Source organism: Hermetia illucens, chromosome 1, assembly GCF_905115235.1.
Source record: "Hermetia illucens chromosome 1, iHerIll2.2.curated.20191125, whole genome shotgun sequence".
NCBI classification, from domain to species: Eukaryota; Metazoa; Arthropoda; class Insecta; order Diptera; family Stratiomyidae; genus Hermetia; species Hermetia illucens.
In genome coordinates this window covers 24,719,998-24,744,732 of record NC_051849.1, presented here as the reverse complement: position 1 = coordinate 24,744,732, position 24,735 = coordinate 24,719,998, and the positions used below count along the sequence as shown (strand labels likewise).

Below are 24,735 nucleotides of genomic sequence, written 5' to 3'. Positions count from 1 at the left end.
TTCCTTTGACATGAAGAACGCATATGAATGAGTAAATGTGACCATCCTGGAAAGCGTTTTTCAATCCATTCAAGCGCCCATTGACTTATCGGTCTGAATAATCAGATTCCTGTCACCCAGAAAACTGATCCTAGGAGAAGAAGCCACCGAAGTGTACAATGGCATCCCTCAAGGTTGTTCCTACAGTCCAGTCCTCTTTCACATATAGACCCACTCTCCTCACATTAGAGTATTCAATGACATAAATATTATTCAATACGCTGATGATTTTTTGGTGGCAGTGACAGGGCCCACGAAAATGGAGGCTTCATCGCTACTCAGACACCAGGCCCATGAATTTGTAAGAGAGTCCTCGATGTTAACCTGCGAATTAATAATATTTGCCTAGAACATGTGAGACCCATCAAATGCCTGGGTAGTAGTTTACTTGCTCTTAAAGGTCGTCAGTTACGCCTGAACAGTCCGCAGTTGAGCGACGGCCGGAACGTGGGTAGGATCGGCTTTGGACCCTTCAGGAAGCCGGTAACCGAATGAAAAATGATTCGGCCAACTGGTCAGATATGTTTGTTTAGGCTGTGAGCGTGAATTTTATGGGCTTGAATTAAATGCGCACAAATAATATCTCAAATTTTTATCTCAAGGCCTTCCACGTCCAGAGCTGGCCGATGCCATTGGGCTTACCGGCACGTGGATGGTGCTTTCAGTTCAACTTGCGGCCTGGTGCATTGTGGGCTCTTCCGCGTAACTGAACGTGGATGGCGACCTTAATGAGCACACAGATGAGGTTTCTTATAAAGTTAAAAAAGCTAAGGATATACATCTACCCTTTTTGCCCCTGAATATATCGAAACCAAGCCAAAATCCTTAGTAGCTACTCAGGACAAAATGAGCAGCGGCTTTGCCTAGGTGAGTGAACGCCTTCCCCACGCGAGAAAACTTTTGCTTGCAGCGAAGGAACTCTTCAAACTGAAAACGAGATGACGGTTCGAGAAAGCCTCTCGAAATGACATGTTGAAGGTCAACAACTAGGTCCAAGGCTGCGAATTCAAACCACATATAATCTCGACTCTAAAAGCTCCAAACGAGAGATAGGTAGCGCATGCGAACTCTACACCTCTAAGGTCAGTTGAGCAGGTGTCACCCTTGTTGCGACTGACGCTGTTCACCATGGCAATCAGACCTCTTGTGCCTAAATTTCTCCTGATCTAAACCTAGATTCTAAATGAAGTCTCCACTATTGCAACCGAGCTAGCAGCCAAGAAAGTCAGTAAGCTGGTCCTAATCACTGATGCGTTCCGTGCAAAACTTTGGGTCAAACGTCAGTTGTAAAGCTGTCAATCTATCGTGAACTTGGGGTCTTCTCAGACCTATGTGACAAACTAAGAACAAACACTCTCCACATTACTTAATGCTAGGACTCGTCCTTTATATATCGGGTATGCTGACAAAATAGGTTCAGTCCTACTATCAGGACACTTGGGGTCTTTTCGGACCTGGGGGACAACCGACCAACCATTTGAAATGGCGCTGATGAAAGCTGAAAGAAGTCGTCAAAATATGTATATTTGCGAAAAAAACAAACTTTCAAAAGTTAAATCGGAGGAACTCGTATTTTAATTTGGTTTTTTTTATTATTGTTGCTCTGCTATCGCGCGAGCGGAAAATTCTAATTCATTATTTCATATTTCACAATCGTGACAAGCATTAGCGCATTAGCGTGGTTGATTGTTTCCCTGGAATGCAAACAGAGAATTGGCTTGGGCTCTTATCGCTCTTTTTTGCGCAGCTGACTGATTGCGAAATGGGTTCACTTTGCGTCATTGTAATCTTTGGAGATAGTTTCCGCAGAAATCACAATAAAACTTCGTTTCCCCTGAATGGATTCTGGCGATCAAGTCGTTTTTTTTTTATATTTTGTTAATTTGCAAGTGACGTCAACTCCGTTAGTAAGATTCTTACTTGCTGGGTGTCACCGCTAATTGTCAACTTTAGCAATATCTACCGACATTGATCAGGAAATGTATTGCAGTTAGCGGAGGGAATACCACTTTTTTAATGCGGGGCAACTGGCAGACGTCAAACAGACGCTTTAGGTCATCCATTCAGATCGTGATGTCCACAAATTCAAGGCCAGATTATTTATTTGACTATCGGCAGTTGTTGATTGACGACGATTTGTTTTTGGAATGTGCGCAATCCAATCGATAACGATACTGGTAATCTTAGTAATGCAAATTTCAAGAAATTTTGACCTTAAAAATTTGGGCCTACGCTAGACAAAGTGGTGACCTCTTTTCTTTGTTTATGTAACAATGCCTCATACTATGGGAGGGAGAAGGAACTCGAGGTTCTCTGAGATCTTTAATGAGATGGTTTTTGGAATCCAAGACTAAAAACGCATTAACATTCTCGATAGAACCTTATAAAACTACCATTCTGAAGCCCGGACAACACGAATAATACCAAAGAAATTTATGTGGTTCGAGGTAGCGCAGCCCTATGCGTGGGGTTGTAGTAAGTTTAACACTTGAACCTAGGACCTAAGTCCATTCAGGTTGACAGAGAGAGTCGCAAGGTAAAAGCTGAGAATAGGCAAATATTGACCACACACTGGAATGCCCCGTCCACAAGCAATTGCAAGCTTCTATATTCTGCATAGCGTATTGAAAACAAAAAGATAACAGCTGGTCCGTCTGCGAAGGATTAGGAATCGGACCTAGTGGAGAACGATCGATGGAGGATCCACGACCAAATCATCATAATCAACGCTGCAACAACCGGTATCCCATCTAGGCCTGTCATAGTAAGGAACTCCAGACATTCGAGGTACGGTCTACCACGTCTTCTATTTCTATCATAGATATTGCCTTACAGATTCCTGGTTGGATTATCCTCACCCATACGGATTAGCAAGATTGCACCAGTGTGTTGGATTCTCACCCACTAAATCTCCCCCTCCCCCGTCGACTTCTTCGGCCATATCCCCGCGAGACCACCGTGAACTATTACTTCGCGAAAAGGGCTCTGGTTTACACGGGCACAGCCAAGTCAGACGTCTGTCGCACTTTCCGGGCTCGTTCCAGTTCCTGCAAATTTTCCTGTATCGTAGTTACTGTTACGTTTATCGCACTCCAATTTGCTTCGGACGTCTGCATCTCTTTCATGAAATTATGGGGTCCAATAACTGCGATGAGGGCGTCGTGTAATCTCCCTCTTTCAATCGCGAATCTCAAACAGTGCTCTGGGTCCTCGCGTATATCGGCGCATTCGGGACAGTCTGGGGCTCATCAAATCCAAAACGATGCAAGTATTTCCTGTATCTACCGTGTCCCATAAGGAACTGTGTGTAATTCAATTCTCCATGTTTTCGCTCGACCCATCCCTCAATACACGAGATCAGTGTATCGGTCCAATGGCCCTTTTCGGAATTATTCTACCGTTGCTGTCATCTTCTGTACAGCTCCTTCCTAGTGGCTTTTCGGGAGCCCGCAGTCCCTTCGGCTGGATTCACCCCCCTTCCCCGGTAGAGGCAGTATGACTCATTCGCTAGCAAGACTCAAGAGAATTATCCTCGCGATGACACACACTGCCTCCCCAGATACCGTCCTATAAGCACTGTACACCCTCAGCGTGATTGGGCGGAATTCCGAACTCGCTCTGCCCTGGTTTACTGTTTTATCCAGTCCGCATGACCAGACAGGAGCCGCGTATAGCAGAATGAATTTCACCACCCCTGCGATAAGCAGCCAGCGACTAGATTTTGGTCCTCCAATATTAGGCATCATCCTTGCTAGAGATGAGGTAGTCTTTGGTATCTTTTCGTTCGACTTGGTATCGATCATTACCCTCAGATATCGAATGACCGATTTTGATACGACCCCGCGATTACCAACGCGGATTTTAGCAGTGTTGTTTTTTCTGTGATTGGTAATAAGGACTGCCTCCGCTTTATTTTCCGCCAGGTCCAGTTTCACGGAACCATGCGCTCCGTCATACATTATGCTCCACAGCAGGGGCCCCAGTACCCAGCCCTGGGGAACACCTGCTGTTACAACACATTCTTTCGGCCCGTTGTCCGTCTCGTACCAAAGAAGTCCCTCCGAGAGGTAACTCTCGATTATCCGAGCTAAGCTACCAGGGACACGTAGTTTAACCAGGGTGCCCTTAATCCAACCCCAGTTGGCCGTTGAAGGCATTCCTGGCATCCAGCGTCATCATCGCGCAGCACTTACCAGCGGCCAATGCCTTCCGGGCGAGGTCCACGATCGTTGCAACGGCATCGACCGTGGACCGCGCTCTGCGAAATCTATCCTGCCGCTCCGATAGACCACTTGCTAGCTCGATGAACGGAAGCTGCTTGTTGTATATCATGCTCTCCAACATCTTCCTCATAGTGTCTAAAAGACAGATAGGACGATTTGAAGAGGGTGCACCGGGTGGTTTTTGGGGTTTCGATAGCAAAAGCAACCTGTGTTTTCTACCGGGCGAGAAACATTCCTTCCATCATTCACGATTCAAATGTACTTATGAACCTTGCGGGCCTGGTTTTAGCAGCCAACTTCAGGACTTTGTTCAGAATCCCGTCCAATCCCGGAGCCTTATTGTCCCCAGATCTGCCGTAGTTCCTCCTCGGTCACCTCGGAGTGCAATTCGACTGAAATGTCCGGTCGATAAGCGCTTGCAAGCTACACAACTCTATACATTTGAGGCAGGGTTTGGCCTAGTCTTCTTTTTTTATCATAGAAATTACCCTTATAGACTTCGGGTTGGATTATCTTCACCCAAACGGATTAAGTGACCCGCCCACCTAATGAGTCCTCTTTCTCCGACTGCCGATGATCTGTCTTCCCTCTGGTCCTTTGGTAAAGCCTCTTTCTTCGCAGACACGATGCTCTTAACAACAAGATTGTTTAGTTCCACCAGTATTGGGTATCCTACTGTGTTGGAACTTTCGTCGCGGCATTGTGGAGTCGCATGCCCCAGTTACCCATTGACATAACTGGCCCACATTTTCCAGCATGTTCCCATCGGGTCGTGACTTCCTTCTAGAAGCGACAGGAATGTCTCTTCTTCGAAAGCTCCAGTGGACCACACAGCTATCCTGGTTTTTTCCATTTCTGTTGGTCACTGTCGAGCAAGAGGGCCGATATTACTAACTGAATAAGGCTCTAACTAGGAAACCTACTCCGGTTTACTGAAAGGCCACTATAATGTATGGCGTAGTGTCTCTTCTCCAGGAAACCGATACCTGTCCAGTGTACACCTTGTAATGTACATGTAACAGGGTATTGACTAGCTGCTGGCCAGCATTCAATTTGTACAAAGAGCGCACGCTCCATGAGAAAATGCGCAAATTGTTCGTCCGTTTTGGTTGGCACTTTGCCTATCTATAAAAAAAATCATTACTTTTATCAACTCTGACAACTGGTATTAAGTTTTGACTCTTCAAACAGGATTGCATAGTGTCACATTTCATACAAAGTAGTAACTTTGTCCTTGTGGTCTACAGAAGTCTATAAGGAATGGTCTTTTTACCATCCTGCCTACATTGCTTCATTATAGATGATGACCTTCACAGGGCTTAGAAAAGGTGGCTTTCTATGAGAATGGCAAAAATTACCCTAATAGTGGTCCTTTCCAGATCCGCGAAAGGTACGAATTAACACTATCGACTATTGACTATCACCTCCGTTTGGTCCCTGCTTGCCGTAACAGAAGATTACTGACTATAAAGAACATCATCCCTCTGCGTTCCTATTTTTTCAACGAGGTTGTATCCGTTTTTAGTAGAATTAAGATTCAGGAGAGTCTGTCAACTTGATTGCTATATTCGACCACGATTTTAAAAATAGACAAATATTTTGAACTCAATTTAACGTTATCTGCACAGATCAAATAACAAAAGTAATTTTAATGCCAAGTTTTGACAGTGCCAAGAATGAGGAAATTTCTAGTGAAAGTTTTCTGTGTAATTACGCAAATAGAGGAGCATTGTTTGTATTTATAGCTCCAACAAGATAATTTGCTTTCAAAAAAAGATGAATAATTGTGAGAAAAACAAATATTGGGTTAAATGTCCTTCCAGAGTCTGAGCACCTGTGACCTAATTCCTTGAATGTGATGCTTTGTCCTTCCTATATGATATACTGCGCTACCATTAACTTCAGAAACGTGGTCTTAATGCTTCAGCAGCTCTCCCACGACTTTCAGACACGCTCGCATTCGTCCTCTACTGTTTTGTGGCAAGTGCCCTTGGGGCGACCCACTCGCCGGCCATCTTGGGAGAGTGGATTCCACTGCATGGCATAGCCCACAATGCATTTGTCGCCCCTCCTTAAATTGCGACCTATCCACTGCTACTTCTGTCTTCCGATCACAGTGCGTAGGAGTGCCAAGCCTGTACACCGACCAAGTTCTTCGTTTGAGATATTGTTGATGAAAACTAAGAGATTTTGGGTAACAGTGGAGTTCACCTTCCATATGCTACTCCTATATAGCAACACAGAAAGAGCACTAGCACGGAACGGTTTCCTCCAACTTGAATTGTTCTTTTAACGCAGTTCATATTTCTTCTGTGGATGTGGATGTAGATCTCATGCTTGTGGGTCCGAACTGTGACATTCTCCCTAAGCGAGTCTTCACTTGGGTGTGAAAGCCTTCGCTTTTGCCTAAGCTGGATTTTTTTAGCTCAAAATGAGATCGCCTTTCTGGGTCCTCCAGATCTTGCTGACATTTCCATCTAGATCTTTTAGGTCAGCTTTGACCTTTTTTAAGTGTTTCTGCGTACGACAGATTACCATTGTTGGAGATAACTATTGGTTTTCGACGAATTTGCATTTTTGCTTTTTTCTTCGTCTTTTCATTAACGACCTTTGTCCATCCACCATTTTCGTTCCCCTTAGTTTTCCCTTCGATTATTGACGCTTGCACTTGGGGCACAGGCTTTTTACTTTCCGTGTTTTTAGTTCCGTTCTTCGGAACTTCTAGTGTACTTTCTTTCCTCTTAGGCGCCTGCTGATTCCCTAGAAGATCATCGTCTTTCTTCCGGACCCTTTTCTTTACTGGCAGATCGTTAAAACTACGGTTCGGTGTCAGCTGGGTTGCTTGTGACACTGTTAGAATGGCAGGTTTCGGTTTTTCCTTGCTTTTAATAGTTTGGTGCACGTTGTGCTTGTCCGTGATAAACTTGGGCAGGTCAATTATTTTTGCTCCAAGCTGCTTGAATGGTAGTGTTCTCTATGAGTCCTGGCCGGATTACTCTTTCTAAACGCACCTTCACTCGTAGCATTTAACGTGCTTTCCCGAGTTTTATATTTTGCCGTCTTTGGCATTGGTGGAGAATGAAGAACTGAAGGGCTTCTTCTGATTGGGTCAATTTCCTGGTCTTGGAGTACCCTCTGTGGTCGTTTCTCTGACACAAATGCGGTGGGTGTCGAAATCGCCTTAGTTGGGCAGCGATCTCCCTTCAACCCATCATTTTTTGCCTTCGTAATTGATGTTCTTCGCAGTCTTGCTTCACTTGAACATCTCCTTTTCGTACTCTAAATCCCTTGTAGCATTAGGTGTCCTTCCCATAACCACTTTGGACCACGCACTAAAAATGAGCAAATACTAGCCCATGCACAGTCAGAAAAGAAAAGTACATAAACACACATCAACTGGTATGCCTCAATTCGCCAGCCGGGGACGCACCTGATCGGTGATCTGGTAACTCCGCACAGATCAGTCCGTCTTTCTGTCATACGCTTTATTCTTAGAAACGATTATAGCGATTGAAACTAAATTTGGAGGAAAGGTGGGAACTGGGGATGCTGAGTTACATCATTCTACGTCGAATTTAGGAGGGTAGCGGTCCCCATACATGCAAAAGGGAGGGGGGGGGGTGCAATTATTTATAAATAGGAAATATTCTAAGTGAATCCTTGCAACCCTATTTAAATAGGAGTCCTTATTTCAGTGGGGTATCTACTATTCTAGATTTGCTGTGAACGCTATTAGCACGAGCTTACCCCACTTAACCCTGCGACCTCTAGGTATTGCACTACCATTCGGACTATAGTGACTTATCTCCTCTCTCCTCTCTGAAACCGATTTGGAATCGTGCACGTTAAGATGAAAAGACTAATATGTCATCGACGTCGGCACAGCAGGAGTCCAAACCGTAGGCCAAATGAAACGGAAACTCCTAAAAGGCAAAAGGTGTTGTGATGGCAGTTTTTCAAGTATCTTCTTCAGCTACCGGGATCTGGTTAAATGCTCTTACCAGATGTATTTTGAAAAGACAATTTTACCATAGAGCGTTTGGGCGAAATTTTGGTTGTTCCGAACAGGGTACTTATCGGCGGAAGTTCGGGCGTTGAGTGCGTGATAATCTCCGCACGGCCTTCACTCGTTATTCTTTTTAGGCTATGGTGCCTAAAAAGAATAACGAGTGGACGGTGCAGCTCACAGATTATTTGATGGACCTGCCAATCTTAGCTAGATCATGGTATTGAATTCCTTTTTCGCAAAGTTCAGCTTCTCCGAGTTTTAAAACAACTGGCGGTCTTAGCGTGGTGACTATATGGTGCTTAGTTCGGTGCCACGCTATTTTTCGTGATAAAGGGTTGCTGCAGTACTTGTTGTGTTGGTCGGCATTGTATGTACATTCTACCATCTCTCCTGGGCAGGTAAGGTGAGTTGTTGAATTGCGAACACAATCGTGCTGAAGATGTGGAAGGAGTCCGTAATGTGCTAAAAAATCTGCTCCAAATGTTGGTTTAGAAACGTCCGCTACAGCAAATCTCCATGGGAAATCCCTTTGAAGGCCGAGGTTGAGTGTGAAGTTAGCCATTCTGTATGTGGCAATTGGTGTTCCTTTGGCAGCCGAAAGCTCGAACCGTGCCTTTCTACATGGTCCTTGGAATTTTGACCGCGGATAAACGCATATATCGATACCTGTTTCTATGAGGAACCGCGTTCTTTTATTTTGAAGAACCGTGTTTTTGTATATTTGTCGAACATAAACAGGCGGTATGAAAACGATAAGACGTTTCCCGAATTCTAGTTATATAGTTTTATCTATAGATTTCTTATCAGTGGCTCCGGAGCTGTAGTTCTGCCGAGACATTGCCGCAATCCGCAATCCGGCAATGTTCATTTTTTAAATTCGCGGTCACCACTTCGGGAATTGCCAGGTTAAGTTGATAGCAGAAGTTGAATGAAAGTCGTGTTTCTATATGTGACATGTTTATTTAAATCCAATATCGATCCTGCTTCTCATTGTGTTGTCCACAAAGTGAGAGCTGTGAATAGACTCTCTTCTACCGAGTGGCTGCTCTCCTTAATCCTTTAACAATTGGCTAACTTTTAGGGAGTAGATTACTTCAGTAGAAAAGAAAGGTAATCCAAAGTCCTAAGCGTCTGGAAATAATTGGCACCGCCACAAAGTGGATCCCTGCAACCCTATTCAAAGGGGAGTCTTTACTTCAGTGGGGTATCTACTACTCCAGCTTAGTTGTGAACATTATTAGCACGAGTTTATACCATTTAACCCTGCGACGTCTACGTATTACACTACCTTTCGGATTATAGTGACTTATCTCTATTCTCTGAAACCGATTTGAGATCGTCTATGGCGGAGTTAAATTTTTGGATAAATAGTTACTATTCTTGATAAAACTCCTACGAAGGGAAAGTAGGTTCCATAGGAATTGAGGGCATTTTCATTGGTCATAGTGATAGTCGTGGTCAAAGGGTAGTATAGGTCCCAGGGCGAAACGTGGATTGCTGCCCAGGATGGAGTATAAAACCTGGGAAACGCGTCCTGAACCAACACCAACAGCTCTACTACCAAACCCTATCTCCACCTCCAGGTGGTGACCGCTGGGTTCTCTTTCTTAACGAAAAGCTGCAGACGGAGAAGGATGAAGGCGAGTTTCCCGCTCCTAAAATCGGGACAAATTGTATCAACTAGTCCTCCAAGTTTGGGGTTGGGTAGGGCTGACAACTCTACACGGAAAACAACTTGTTACGAAGCCACAACATGAGCCTTTGACTGGATGAATCTTACAACGACGAACTCGGCAACGAAAACGGAATAACGATTTGCACATTTTCTCATGGAACGTGCGTTTCCTGTACAAAGATGGAGCTATCAAGCAGCTAGCTGATACCCTGTCCCAATATAGGGCTGATTTAACTGCGTTGCAGGAGATACATTGGGCAGGGACCAGTTTCCTGGAGAAGAGCCGTTACACCATATAATATAGTGGCCATTCAGTAAACCATCTGCTCGGAGTAGGTTTCTTAGTCAGCCAAAAAATGAAATCTGCTGTTATCGGCTTTGAAAGCATAAGTGAACGGCTATGCACTCTGCGCTTGCGAGGCAAGTTTAGAAATATAAGCCTTATAAACGTTCACGCTCCTACAGAGGAGACTGTAGAGCAAACCAAAGAGAGATATCACACAGTGCAGCAATTATAGATGTATCACGTTGCCGAGTACCACCTAAAAGATATTATCCGTTATCTTGCGCCCAGAACATCATTGGCTCATAACAAAGAGGCTCTAGGCTCTAGGCAAATCAGCAGCAAATCAGATTTTCTCTCTGAGGCAAGCGATGGAAAAACTTTTGGAATGTGGACATCAGTTGCACCATCTTTTCATCGACTTTAAAGCCGTCTATAGCATAGCCAGGGTAAAACTGTACACGGCCACGGGAGAATTCGGTATTCCAACGAAATTGATAAGATAAACTAGGCTGACCCTGACCAATATGCGAGGCCAAAGAAAAGCAGCAGGATCACTCTTAAGACCATTTGATATCAACAACGGTCTACGTTGCAAAAAAAAATTGTGAACTTGGCCGGGTTCGGGAGAAGAATCCTACATGAGGATGGACGTTTCCGTAGCCTTCATAACGACGAAATCTATCAGGTATACCACGGATGAGGATGATTCAACCCGGAAAGTCTATAAGGGCGTAAGTCAGGACGTTAGACAGCTTTTAGGGATATCGAATTGGTGGCGCAAAACCGAGGAGTCTGAAGTTCCTTACTAAGGCAGGCCTAGATCGGTTACCGGTTGTTACGCCGTTAATGATGATGATAGAGCGCTTAGAGCAGCTTCTAAAAAAATTTTCGATAATGTCTTGGTCTAGACTACGTACCTACCTCTTGGCAGAAAGTTAAGGTAGCCTTTATATCTAAACAAATCCAATCAAATCCAAGAACTTCAGATAAATCAGCTTAACATTTCGTTCGCTGAAATATCTATCCCCTGTTTCCCTTTTTGAGTGGCATATTGATGGACAAGATTGATAATGATCTACAATCCAAAGGCCTGCTCCCAAAAATCAAAACAAAGATAACGTGGAGGAGATGCTAGATATATATAGAAGACGATGGTGAACTCCCATTTCTCATTTAAAATAATAAAACTTGCTTTTCCTATTCGCTAGTGTTCATTTTTATTTTGCAAATACCGATATTTCGGGAACCATTTGTTCCCTTTATCAGTACTAACAAGGATTTATTAGCACAGGGTCAATGAATCCAAAACGAAATACATGACCCGAACTAGAAAAGCGGCTTGCACATTGCAATGGGCGGCTTGAACATTGCAATGGGTGTTTATAATTTCGAAGAGGTGGGCCAATTCGTCTACCTAGGAACCCTGCTATTGAAGAAAGTAAACGAAAAACAAGAAATCCAGAGGCGGATTACTCTGCTCATAAAACATTTTATGCGGCCCTCCCCATAATGAGATCGCCTTTGAGGGAAGAATTCCGAAACGAGTGAAAGGCAGAGCCGACCAGAAGGGAAGACTCAGTGGACGCAGATTGCAGACTGCGGTTTTTGGATCGAGATAATTGGAGGCGATGGATCCGGTAGGCCAAGGCTCGATTTGGGCTGTAGCGCCAACGAAGAACATAGAACTATTACGTAGCCCAAAAATAAGCTGTTTTTTTCAACTCTGAAAGAACTGCCCCTTTTGGCTAGACGGCCCCATGTCTAATACTTTGGCCCGTGGACAATTTACATCGTCATCTAGTGGAATAGGGAAAATTTTATACATTTGAAGTTGACCGTTCATTATCCATTGATTGGCTTTTTTGGAAGCCTTGACGGGCTCCACGGGGTAGGCAGTCTTAGAACGTCATTGCTCCCAGTTCCCATATATTTGCACAATTGGGGCTACAAATACATGTCGAATAGGAACCTGGCCAGAATGAGAACAGAGGCACGAAAATTCTTCAACCGGGGACTGGCAGAGGTATAAAAATGCACTGACTGCGTATAGCAACGCGATCAGGGAAGCAAAACGGAACAGCTTGAGGGAATTCTGTGAAGAGATTGAGCAGATCACAGAAGCAACCAGGCTTTGCAAGGCTGTAGCCAAAGATCTGGGAATATCCTCTGTCTGTTTGAAGAAGGAAGATGGGACATTTACCGAGAATGAGGAGAACAGGGTACACCTGCTTCTCAGAACTCATTTCGCGGGGTCCTACCCCACGGTGGCAACATTCTGCCTGACACCCCAACACCGAATAAAAGGAGAACTGGAAACTAGCAAAAGAGGTATGCTCAGAAGCTAGGCTAAGGTGGGCAGTAAACCACTGAAATCTCCCGGAGTAGATGGCATTTTCCCAGCACTAATCCAGAGACGCCTAGAAATTACCTTAGGGTTACTTCTGAGAGTGGTAAGGGGAAGCATAGCATTGGGATACATAACAAGGACATGGAGACGGGCAAAAGTGATCTTTATTCTGAAAGCGGGTAAAAAGGATCCTTTTCACCCTAAATCAAAACGCTCTTTAAGGGCGCGGTGCGCTTTTCCCTTAACAGAATAATAATCATCCGCCCGATGTCATATAACAAACTATTTGGGCGTCGAATTAACTTTTGGGTCAGCTCTCGACGAATTCGGAAACCTTTGAGATTCTCAGCTGTGTTCGGCGCTAGAATTGTAGCCAGCCCTCGTAGTTGCTATAATGACGACCTGTAAAAGCGGGATTCTACTATGGATGCGGTACACCTTCAGTGGTCAAACCGCATTGTACAACCGTACTGGCTCAAAAAAGAAATGTGAACCGGAGAAGGCTCTCTGTTCATCTTTTCACTATTGATTTCGCTAGATTGGATGCTGAGCTGATCCGACTCTACTGAATCAAACACTAAATCATCAGATTTGATTCTATTACCAACCAACCAACCCAATATGTCGAATGTCTTAAATCTTGAGGCCATTGCACCTAAGACTGCATCGATATTAGGTCGCAAGAGAACGGGTTTTCGATGAAGTAGAGCTGACAATCCGAGAACGCAGTATATTCGACTGTGTGTTCACTTTTCTGCCCTAATAACGACCAGAATAAACTATGTCATTTCAAACGTAAACTTTCGAAAAGTATCGCCATGCAAATTTGTTAATTCGATTCGTACTGGTGGTTTCTCTGACTATCACTTGATACACGCTCCTATAACCACTTTATTCTAATGCAAATGGCACGAGCGTTTTCTCATGTTCCATTAGAGCTAGAATTAGAAATTTCCTGTTTCATCAGCCAACGAAGCGCGATGAGCTTCATGGGTGCCTAGCTAATGTGGGCCCCTAGAAGCGATTAGAACAGAACATGAGAAAAAACCCAACTCGACTCCCAATACTTTTTCTCTCCCCGCTGTTAGCATATCTAATTGGCTGTCGCTACTTCTGGGTGAACGCATGGTTGTATATTCATTGTGTGACTGCCACAAATTGCGTGTGGAAGAAACCATAAAAACTCAGTCCAATTTCCTCCAAAACTAATCTTTCGTCAATAACCAACAATCCCTATCCGAAGTCGCGATGTTGTCTTTAAGGTTGCTATGACTTCCAAACAACATTCCATCGATCCAGCAATATTGACCCAACCTGACACTTCTCATGTCTCCAGCAATGAGCCCCGCATGCTATTACCCAATCGTTTACGCATTCATGTTTCCATACAACAGTCTTGACACCGTTGTTAAATCAACAAACGACATGTTAACCATCAGAACTTCAATTAAACTTTTGTTTCAACACAGAATTATCCAATTGTATCAATTTCACACCGATTACTTCTCCCTCCTGGAGCTGGGTTGTCCCATTTTGCAGTACCTCCATCGCATCAGAACTACCCCTTCATAATCTTAACATTTTTTATTCCGAAGTTTTCGCCAATCTCTGTTGATTGTTTATTTCCGCGTCGTTGGGTTATCTTTATTGTCGTCTTGGTGGTGTTTCATAATCGCATGTTGCGTCCAGAAATAAGATGCTCGTGTTTATAAATAATCAAATAAATTTCCTTGTTATTTTGTAAATAAAAGAACTCGCATCTACGCAGACGCTCGAAATATCAATTTGTTATTCATTTTTACGTGTGCTTTCTATTTTTAGCTTGGACTCGAGCATTTTGGGCCAAAGGAAAAAGAATCAGAAGAAGAAAAGTCAGAAATTGCGTGCCCGGCAGAGACGTAACAGCGAAGGAGATTCGATAGACGATGATGATAAGGTGAGCGATCCGGAAGAGAGTTGGGACCGAATTTGTAGATTATAGAATATAATATCGACCGAAAATAGGTATCTAATCAAGAAGACGTGTCGTCTTCACATAAAGATATAAAAGAGCACAGAATAGATATCTTTGCAAATTCTAGCGAGTAAGCTCAACCATGCTAATGTTATGTGTTATGTCGAGAGACTGGATTCAATGGTTGGGTGCGAAAAAGTTGTATCACGACCTCCTATTCTTGTATATTTTTAGACCCAGCTTGTTTGATTATCAATTTACGCTTCTTGGGAGCATGCTCAGCCTAATCCCCATTGTTCTTACGTTCAAAAATTAGATTAAGTACTTAAAATGGTCTAGAATGATTACAGAAAGGCCCCAGATCCCTGAAATGAGTCGCACTACTAAGCCTTCGTCTCACCAATTACGAGCCCTCCATTTGCATAGAATAGAAAATCTCTCGAAAGTAGGTTGTGCCATTGATTATTTCTTGAAACTTTCTACTCACATCTTTTTTTTTTTAACAATATTTCATCTTATTGGCTTTCATATATGGCACTATTCCCTCACCGGCTGGGAGCCATGCAAAGAACAAGATTGGTGTAGGTTGAGTCGAGGAGGCCAACGAACCGTCTTTCGATCATTCTCAGAAGCTTTCAACTTCGTAACACTTACATTGTCGTAAGCATTTATGCAATGCAACATTCAATGGCACTCAACGCCTTATGGCGCTGTACCATCTCATTGGGAACGTAAACAAGAGCCGGCAAGAAGTGCATATGCTCTTACGGATGCCAAGGCAAATTGCATTGTAAGCCAACTGATGCCAATTCATTGTACTCGTAAACCCATTGACGTCAATGCTATTCGGTGTTTTGCATTGTAGAAAAGTTCACTGCCCCAGATATTGACGCTGAGATGCGAGGAAAGCTGCTTGCGTTGCTGCTACATTTAAAATTGATGATGGTCGGAGGTTGTTCATGATGTCGATGGTCATTGAGATGCGTATGGTAGCGAAAAAGACTTGAAAAATTGGAAAGTTGTTGGTAGTAGATATCAAAATGTCATTTGAAGACTTGCCTCCTGAGCTGTGAAGATGGGGACAAGAAATGCCCTGGAGATGATGAATTGTCTTAAGATTGAAATCGGGAACAAGCTTACTTATACCATACCTAATGCGAAACAGATCAGCATTTTTCTGAGCATTGAACATCTCGCATAGAAAAAGATCCTAACTCCGTTTACTGATCCAGGCGATTATGCCGGGAATATTTAAGGAGAGTCCTGCAACTTTGACAGCCTCCGTCTCAGCAGGATGGAAGAGGTCATCTTGCAAGTTAATTTGACTTACCTTTATGTTTGTAAACTTAAGTGCAGGGGGTCGTCAACGATCCTTAACGGGTCGCTTACGATACGGGGAGTGGCGTCCCCAAGGTGCCCGAGCAAGTAGTTCCGACCCCCTAGCTAGCATAATACCTGCGTTCTAGGTAGTAGCCTCGAGAAAGTTTCTCAGTGAAGAGCGAATTGCTAATGACCGATACACGCCGGGACACACTGGGAGTCCCTGGAGCCGATTGGGTGATGTGAGCCTAGCTCTGCCAAGGTGGTAGTTGTGGCGTGTATCAGAGCCACACCCTTCGGGACCCTGGTACCTGGGTAGTGTACATTGAACCGGTATTAGTAGACCGCGTTGCCCCGATCGAGCGCTGATTCGTCCGTGAGTTCCGGGATCAGCTAATCGTAGGTTAGGTCTGGCACCTGCAACGGAGACAGGAACCCAGATCATGCCACGCAGTGCTATAATTGCGGAAAAAGGCACTGTGGAAACTGCCGAAACTAACCAAATGGTTTCGAATATAAGTCGAGTGGGAGGGCTGTCGATTACTCTGGCGCAAGCTGAAGAGGAAAGGCTTATTAAGAAATGCGCGGCAGTTGTAGAGCGCATTCGATCTGCGACGTTCCTCCAGAAAAACGTCAGCAAAGGGGTGAAAAACGGGAACTGCAGAAGCTCCTGAACAGGATTTCATATTATAGGCGGGCATGGAGAGTAAGAGAAAATCCGCGGGAAGCAGAAACAACCACGCCTTCCGACGAGAACACTACGAGTACACTGCAGAGCGAACTGGGGGAAAAAACGAAAGAAGGAAGGGACATCTGAAGGAGACTTCACTCAGGTACTCTCCTGGGCTCAAAAGAAGAAGGCGAAGAGGAACAAGAGACAACACGTCGCGCCAGCCGAAAAACTTCTACCTAAAATTAAGGCGGACACGAAGGACGGAGCACCAAAAAGAAAAGGTGGGGAGACGAAGGAGCACTAGACCGCCAGCTCTGCTTACTAAGCCGATAGAAGGCAAGATTTTTGCGGAAGCCCTCAGTGAAATCCATTACAAGATTAAACCCGAAGATAACGGAGCAGAAATGTCTTCCATTCATAAAACGAAGGGTGGTGGAGTCCTAGTCGAACTAGGCCCGAAGACAATAAATAAAGTTACGTTGTGTGAAGCAGTCAAGGGGCTTCTGGAAGAAAAAGCTTTGATTTCCAGCCTGGAACCCACATGTTCTCTGGAAATCCGAGACCTTGACTGCCTCACAGAAAAGAACGAGGTAGAAGACGCCATCAAATGCGAATGTCCGGATGTAACCAGTGCCAGTATTGGTATCACCTCTGCGAACTCCCGATGATGGAAGTTGCCGAGCAATTCGTGAGGAAGCTTCTAAACAACGGGAAAATAAAAATTGGTTGGGTAATGTGTAGGATACGAATCCGGGCCGCCCCAACCAAACGTTACAGATGTTTGGAGTATGGGCGAACATGCCATAGATGCGGTCAGGGACAAAGCGAACACCTGCAATGAAAAGAAAAGCTGCGTCCTATGCAAGGACCGTGGCGCGTCTGATGAGAACGTTGCGCTGCCTTGCGGGCCGCTCGGCTCTCGCTCAGAATGGCTATGTTACGCTTATGGCTCGGATCATGCCCCAGCCATCGACAGACTTCTAGTATCGTCAGTACTTTCGCTTGGAATACACTGGCAAATATACGACTTGGATACACTATATGTATTCGAGAAAACTGCCGCACCGAGACCATAGACCATATTTGATTCATCGGTGAAGAATCCTGCGTCATAACCTTGCAGGCATAGAAAGGTTAAGCTTTAAGATACCAATCCAATAATGGTGAAGGTTTCCTTGATGGTATTGGTACTAATATTATTGTATGCTCCGTCTATATCCAAGGAGGTAGCTAGGGTATACTGTTTGCGCTGCAGTGACCGCTCAATCGTGTCAATTACCCCGTGAGGAGCGGCTTTTGAGGATTTGCCTTTGAGGTAGACACGCTGGGACTTAGAGAAAGGCAATCTCTCCTTAAGTGGATGTCCAGGACGCGCATCTAGGACTCTAATCCGGAACCGTCACATTACCTCAGGCCAGGCCTATTCAGTGTAGGAGCAAAACCCCGTAGATTCAGGGAGCCTCGGCTAACCAGACATCTCTTCTATTTATCTCCCGATTTTTCGGCTCCACGTGTTCCCGTTTTGTAGCATGACACCTTTCCATGGATAGATGATGGTCAAGGTGCTCCCACTTTTTACAGAAGAACGCATTTCTTTCTTGCACGCGTCATTCATCACATCATTCCAATAAATGCAATCGGGCGACCATGATTTCCCGATCCATCTACCCCTCGATTTTCTTTTTCAAGATTGCTGCCATGTGCAGCTTCCTTATTTCCCTCACCTTTTCTGAGGTATATAAATCTCCGCTCGGCAGCATGGGATGACTCCCGCTAAAAAAGAGAGCTGAGCTAGTTCATATATACTTAATGTTAGAAATTATCAACACTAATGGCAGTGGCCAGTCTCATGCCAGTTCATTACATCTTTACAGAGCTTACCTTGTCTTTCAACAGCGATATGTTCCTTATATGTAGTAAGAATCGTGAATTCTCCCGAAAATGAACTGGCTTCATACATTGGTCAAGACCATCCTAGCCGTTTTGTTGGGATGTTGAAAACTCTCATGACCGTGTAAAGCTTTATCCTAACTATGGGTCTAGGAGATCAGGGGAGAGTTGTACAATATCTGATCATATGGCAGACGTTTTCCATCGACTACCGGGGGGAGAGTGTCTGATCAGTCGTTGCTTTGCCTGGGGTGAAACCTTGTTGATATGGGCCAATGTTTTGGGCGTATTCTTCTCTCTTGGTGATTACGAGGAATTCAGAGACGAATGTGGAGTCCATATGATGGGTAGGCATCAGTGTCACGTAATGTTTGCGAAGGCATTTTCAGATGAACACCTAATCGTATGATTGGTATCAAACCTATTTGCGCCATTAGCTGCTTTTTGTTTCACCTCCAAATAAATGGGGGCTAGATTTAGGCTAGCTTCGAGTGCGGCGGCAAGCGTTGCTCCTGTAATAATTAGGCAACCGTGCCTTTTTAGCCTTGGGTACCAGACCATACAATAAAATGGGCGTTACTGCATACATGCAATAAATCCATTGTGGTGAAAATCTTTGGTCTTATAGATCTGCAGGATTTCTGATATTGTTCCTGGATATGGCGCACTCGAGATGTACTCCTAAATTCTTGACCGTTTGCACCAGCTGCATTTCCGTAAGGTGGATGGCGTGTAGCTGCCTCTTCTAACGTTCCTAGTGAAGTCTTCGTAGTATACACCGTGAGTTCGTTACAGGGCACTGTGTGTGGATTTCATTCAAAGTAGCATTCAAGCACATACTGTTCGCAAACTTACAGATAATTACTGTGCAAAAACCTTCGTATCCTTCAGCAGAGATAGCAAAGGGTCCATTACCAGGAACCACAGCAGAGGTGATAGAATCCCTCTCTGTGATCAGCCCATAAAAGATTCTGCCTCAATAGACTTCCATCCGGCCAATATCTGGGTCTTTCTCCACTGTCTGTCTTGCCCTGTCATAAATTGCTACGAATGAGGTGTAATTGAAGTCACCTTTGATGTCCACGGACATCACTTTCTCAATTTTTGCTGTGAATTCATGGAGTGCTGTTTCCGTGGATTTGTCTTTGTGGTACACATGTTGCCTACAGTGAAGTGGCCACCTAGGATTGTATCTATCCCTTTTGAGCCAATCTATAAGTCTTTCCAGTCCTTTTAGTGGAAAGGAAGATTCATAGGTCGGAAACTAGTAGTCGTGTTTCCCTGATTTGGGAATAAACAACACCTTCGCATCACGTCACTTAATTGGAAAATAAGTGTGTGCTACGTGTATGCATTGTATATATTACGAATATGTAGACCCAGGGCATCCATTCCCTCTTATTACTAGAGTGGGAATGATGTCATCCAGGGACGAGTTACATGCCCATTTTACTCGTTCTAATTATACAACTTTGCATGTCAGATTCCCGTTACTCGTTGAGAACAGTATGCAGTCTTCAGCTGAGATTTTGTATGTTGTCTGCGAGAAACACATCAAGCAAATGATTTGCCGTTTCATCATCGGTTTCTGTGTACCTCCCGGTCTGTAAACGTAGATTACCTTGTTACGATGCAAGTAAGGCATTGCATGACCTTGGTACCAACACGGTCATCAAGGCTGTCAACCAACCAAACTCCCCTAACAGGTTTGCCAGTCGTGAACACTGACTGCGCAAGATAATATGTGGAACCGGACAGCGCTTGCTGGAGCTAACCTGAATGCTAGCAGCGGCGAGATGATGGCCAGGGGTCCTGGTTTACAAATATTATATCCCTGTCAGGAAATGCTACAACGTCAACAAAAACGCAACATTCAATTTTAATGTTAATATGTAATGAGTCAATAATTTGAGCCACCTCCTCCGCAAACATTTAAAAGGGGGGGCTCCTCAGCTTCGAATGGACAATGAAGTGAATGAACACGATCTATTCTACTTCTTTCTATATCCTTCACTCAGGCACCTTGGTAATAGTTTCAGCTGGCTATGCAGAGGAATCCACTGAAGAGCTCTGTTTTGAGCATCAAGCTTGGAATTACAAGAGGATGTTCACCTGGTGAACAAAGTCCTCCTAAGTTCGTTTGGGCATGAAAGTATTGCAAGCGAAGGAAGCTCTGATCCGTATACTAACAAGCTCGGTGGTTCGAAAACCCCAAAAGATAGCGAGAATGTCACCTTTTGGTGCCTGACCATTGGCAAACCGGTTAGGGGAGTTTGGTTGGCTGACAGCCTTGGTTACCGTGTTGGTGCCAAGGGGATGCAACGTCTTACTCGCATCGTAATAAACTAGCCGTTGGCTACGTTCTTTGACAGGGATTCGCTTCAACTTTGAGGTCGCTTCAAAAGAGTTAGTCTCTTCCCAAAAGTGTATTTATTAATGATCGTTTAGCCAACCTTATACACGGTCTTCTTTTGAGCTTGATGGGCCTGTTTGCATCGATTCCATCCAACAGTTGAATCAGTCTTCAGAACTCAGTTGATGAGTACCCTTATCGTTCTCCGCTATTTTGGCAAATCCTAGTTTCGCCATAGTACCTTTCGTTGGCGTGTTGAATAGATAGTTCTTTTTAAAAACTCCTCTAATGCTAGTTGTGATCATCTGGATTATATTATCAATCAATCAATCAAAATGGATTTGATTCGCCTCCCAGGGATCGTAGCTCAGGCGCTAAGTTCTATTTTGTACGTCATTCAATCTGTCTTTCTCGGATTCCAGAATGAATGGTTGGCTATGTCCATTACCCAAGAAAGTACCAGATGATCCCCGAAATATGAATATACGCAAGCATGCGTCTGTCATTCAATTTTAAAGGTGCAGATTGACAATGGAGTACTCTATCGGATTGTTTGCAGTCTAAACTGATATGATTTGAAGACAGTTTTTTGTGCGCGGTTCCGAAATCCAGTGCCGAATCTACACCTTTGGGAACTTATCCGACAGTGAAAACAGTCATCATCGGAATGCTTCAATAAGTTTTACCCAAGGGAATAGAAAATTGTAGAATGTTTAGAGAAGGGTCGTGGAACATAAAAAACTCATGGCGAGGCGTATTATCAACAATTCTCCACTTTTCAGCGAGCTAAGAAAACTCGTACAACATCAAGAAACTCTGATCAAGTGGTAGCGTTTGTTATCTTCGAACATTCCTTGTGGAATTCCTTCCGTTGGACTCCCCAAATAATGGGTGTAAAAACCACCTGAAGACAAAACATCTTTTTTCTGTTTTTGTCTAAAAGAATTTTCATTTTGGTGACAGGCCCCGCGACAGGTCGACCAAGAAAATGCATAGAATGTCGTTACAAACATGATGATCGGATTGAGTCACAAGCCTCGGAGAAATGCTAGGGCGTCCACCTCAGTCGACGAGAAATGGGCAAGGGTTCTTGACGAATGGACGGCGTCAGGACGTAAGCAAGTTAGTCCGCACACAATGAACAAAACAAATACGTGTCTGCACGCTAAATGTTGGTACCCTAACTGGAAAGACCGAGGAACTCGCAAGAGCCCTTCGGAAAAGGTGCATTGACATCTGCGCTCTGCAAGAAACCCGATGGTCTGGTGCCAAAAGCTGCGACATTGAACGCGGTAAAAATGGCTACAAACTTCTCTACTTTGGTAACCCACACACTCAATATGGTGTTGGCATTGCCATCTCAGAGGGTTTCCGTGATGCCATTAAAGAAGTCGAACAATTTGATGATCGGCTGATGAAGCTCACCATTATATCAGCTGATCGCACTATTTACTTTTTCACCGCGTATGCACCACAGACAGGTCGACCTGATGCCGAGAAAGATGCCTTCTGGCAACTTCTCGATGAAAAGACTTGTCACGTGCATGCTGACGATTACATAATCATTGCCGGCGACCTTTATGGTCATGTGGGTGAAAAGGCAGACGGTAACAGGTGCCATGGGGGAAAGGGATTCAGAGCGCACAATGAAGGTGGCGAGCGAATAATCGATTTTGCGGACACCCATGACCTTGTACTTATGAATACATGGTTCATCAAACGATTGTCTCATCTTCCGACATTTTATAGTGGGAACAATAAAACGCAAATCGACTATATTCTCATAAGACGCCAACATTTTACCACTGTCACTGATTGCAAAGTCGTTCCCTATGAGACCATCGCACCTCAACATCGGCCGTTGATTGCCGTCCTGCGAATTAAGCCACCGATAAAACAGCGTCAGGAACGGACTGGTCCGCCGCGCATTAAATGGTGGCGATTTGGTGAGAAGGAAGTAGAAACGGTCTCACTCATACAATTGCCAACCATTACGATTGTGGAAGAATCATGGAACCAAATGAAAGACACGATCCACAAAGCGGCCTCTGCAACCCTCGGGGTCACCAAGCCGGGTAAGCGGTACATCAACCGAGATACTTGGCTTTGGAATGATGATGTTGAAATGAAGGTCCGTGAAAAGAAACGCCTCTACCACAAATTTCTCGACGATAAAACACCTGCTAATTGGCAAATTTATAAGAATGCCAACCGGGAAGCAAAGAAAGTGGTCGCGGTCACCCGAGCGAACCATTTCAAAAATCTTTACGATAAACTGGACACTCGGGATGGCGAGAGAGATCTGTATCGACTTGCTAAAAGCCGTGATGAGCGCACAGAGGATATCGAACACTTCTGTTGTGTTAATGACAAGAACGGTATTTTGCTTACCAACCGTCGAGCCGCAGCGGATAGATGGCGAGAATACTTCGAGCAGATTTCAACTAAAGAATTTACTCATCCTCCACTTCCACAATCATTGCCGACATTTGGAGCAGTTCCACCAGTCAGCGCAACTGAAGTCGAGGAGGCAATAAAACAAATGAAATCGGAGAAAGCAACAGGACCTGACGACATCGCATCTGAGCTCTGGAAAGCGAAGAGCTGGGATCCAACACTGTGGCTCAGTGAATTCTTTACCCGGGTTATTCAGGAAGGAAGAACACCACTTGACTGGCAAGAAAGTACCACTGTTCCAATATGGAAAAAAAAAGGTAGCCCAGCAGAATGTTCAAATTACCGTCCGATCCGGTTACTTTCCCATACCATGAAGATTTTTGAACGCATTCTTGACAACCGTATTCGCGAAATCGTTGAAATAACCGTGAATCAAGCCGGATTTGTCAAGAACTGCGGAACTACTGACGCAATACACGCTGCGCGGTTACTCATGGAGAAACACCGTGAGAAGCATCGCCCTCTTTACATTGCCTTTCTGGATCTAGAGAAAGCGTTTAACCGTGTACCACACGAACTCATCTGGTATGCTTTACGACAACACTTCGTGCCAGAAGAACTCGTGCGCTGGGTTCAATTGCTCTACCACGATCCGAAAAGTAAAGTTCGAAGTATGGCGGGTGCATCAAAACCGCTTCGTGCCTCTGTTGGTGTTCATCAAGGAAGCGCCCTCTCACCACTCCTCTTTGTCCTTGTTATGGACACCGTCACACGGGATATCCAACGTCCAGCGCCCTACACACTGCTTTATGCAGATGATGTTTTCCTAGCATCTGATAGCAAAAATGATCTCGAGCAACTTGTTCAAAAATGGAATGATCGCCTCATGCAACACGGTCTCAGATTGAATTTAAACAAAACTGAATTCTTGACGACCGATCCCCATGAAACAGGCACAATCACTGTCAGCGGCAGTGATCTGCCCAGAACTGAGCGATTTAAATACCTCGGGTCAACGCTATCAGCCAATGGAGAACTGCGTTATGAAATTGCTTCACGCATTAACGCAACCTGGATGAAGTGGCGTTCCACAACTGGTGTTCTTTGTGATCGACGTATCAACGAACGTCTCAAATCTAAAATTTATCGCAATGTCGTCCGTCCAGTCGCTCTCTATGGTTCTGAGTGTTGGCCGACCATAAAAGACAATGAACGGCGTCTTGCGGTAATGGAGACGAAGATGCTACGTTGGACTAGTGGCGTCACACGTTTAGATCACATCCGAAATGAGGATATTCGCGATCGTTATGGGGTTGCACCGATCGTGGAAAAGTTGCGAGAGAGGCGTCTTCGATGGTATGGTCACGCAGTTCGTGCAAACGAGAATTCACTTGCCAAGATTGGTCTGAACATCGAAGTCGTTGGTAAACGACCAAAAGGCAGACCTAAGCAACGGTGGCTTGATACGCTGGATGGGGATTTGCAAGCCTCGAGATTGCACCCAGATCAGGCATTCAATAGAGTCAAATGGCGAAGCCGATCACGACGAGCCGACCCCGCTTGTGAACG

General features: G+C 44.5%; 1 protein-coding gene across 1 annotated transcript in view; it reads left to right on the top strand.

Moving 5' to 3' along the window:
* Positions 1 to 24,735, top strand: part of LOC119652818 (protein kintoun) — a 34,032-nt gene that overhangs the window by 7,318 nt on the left and 1,979 nt on the right. Inside the window, exon 2 of the mRNA XM_038057149.1 lies at positions 14,401 to 14,515. Coding sequence (XP_037913077.1) covers positions 14,401 to 14,515 — 115 coding nt within the window. The remainder of the gene's footprint in view (positions 1 to 14,400; positions 14,516 to 24,735) is intronic.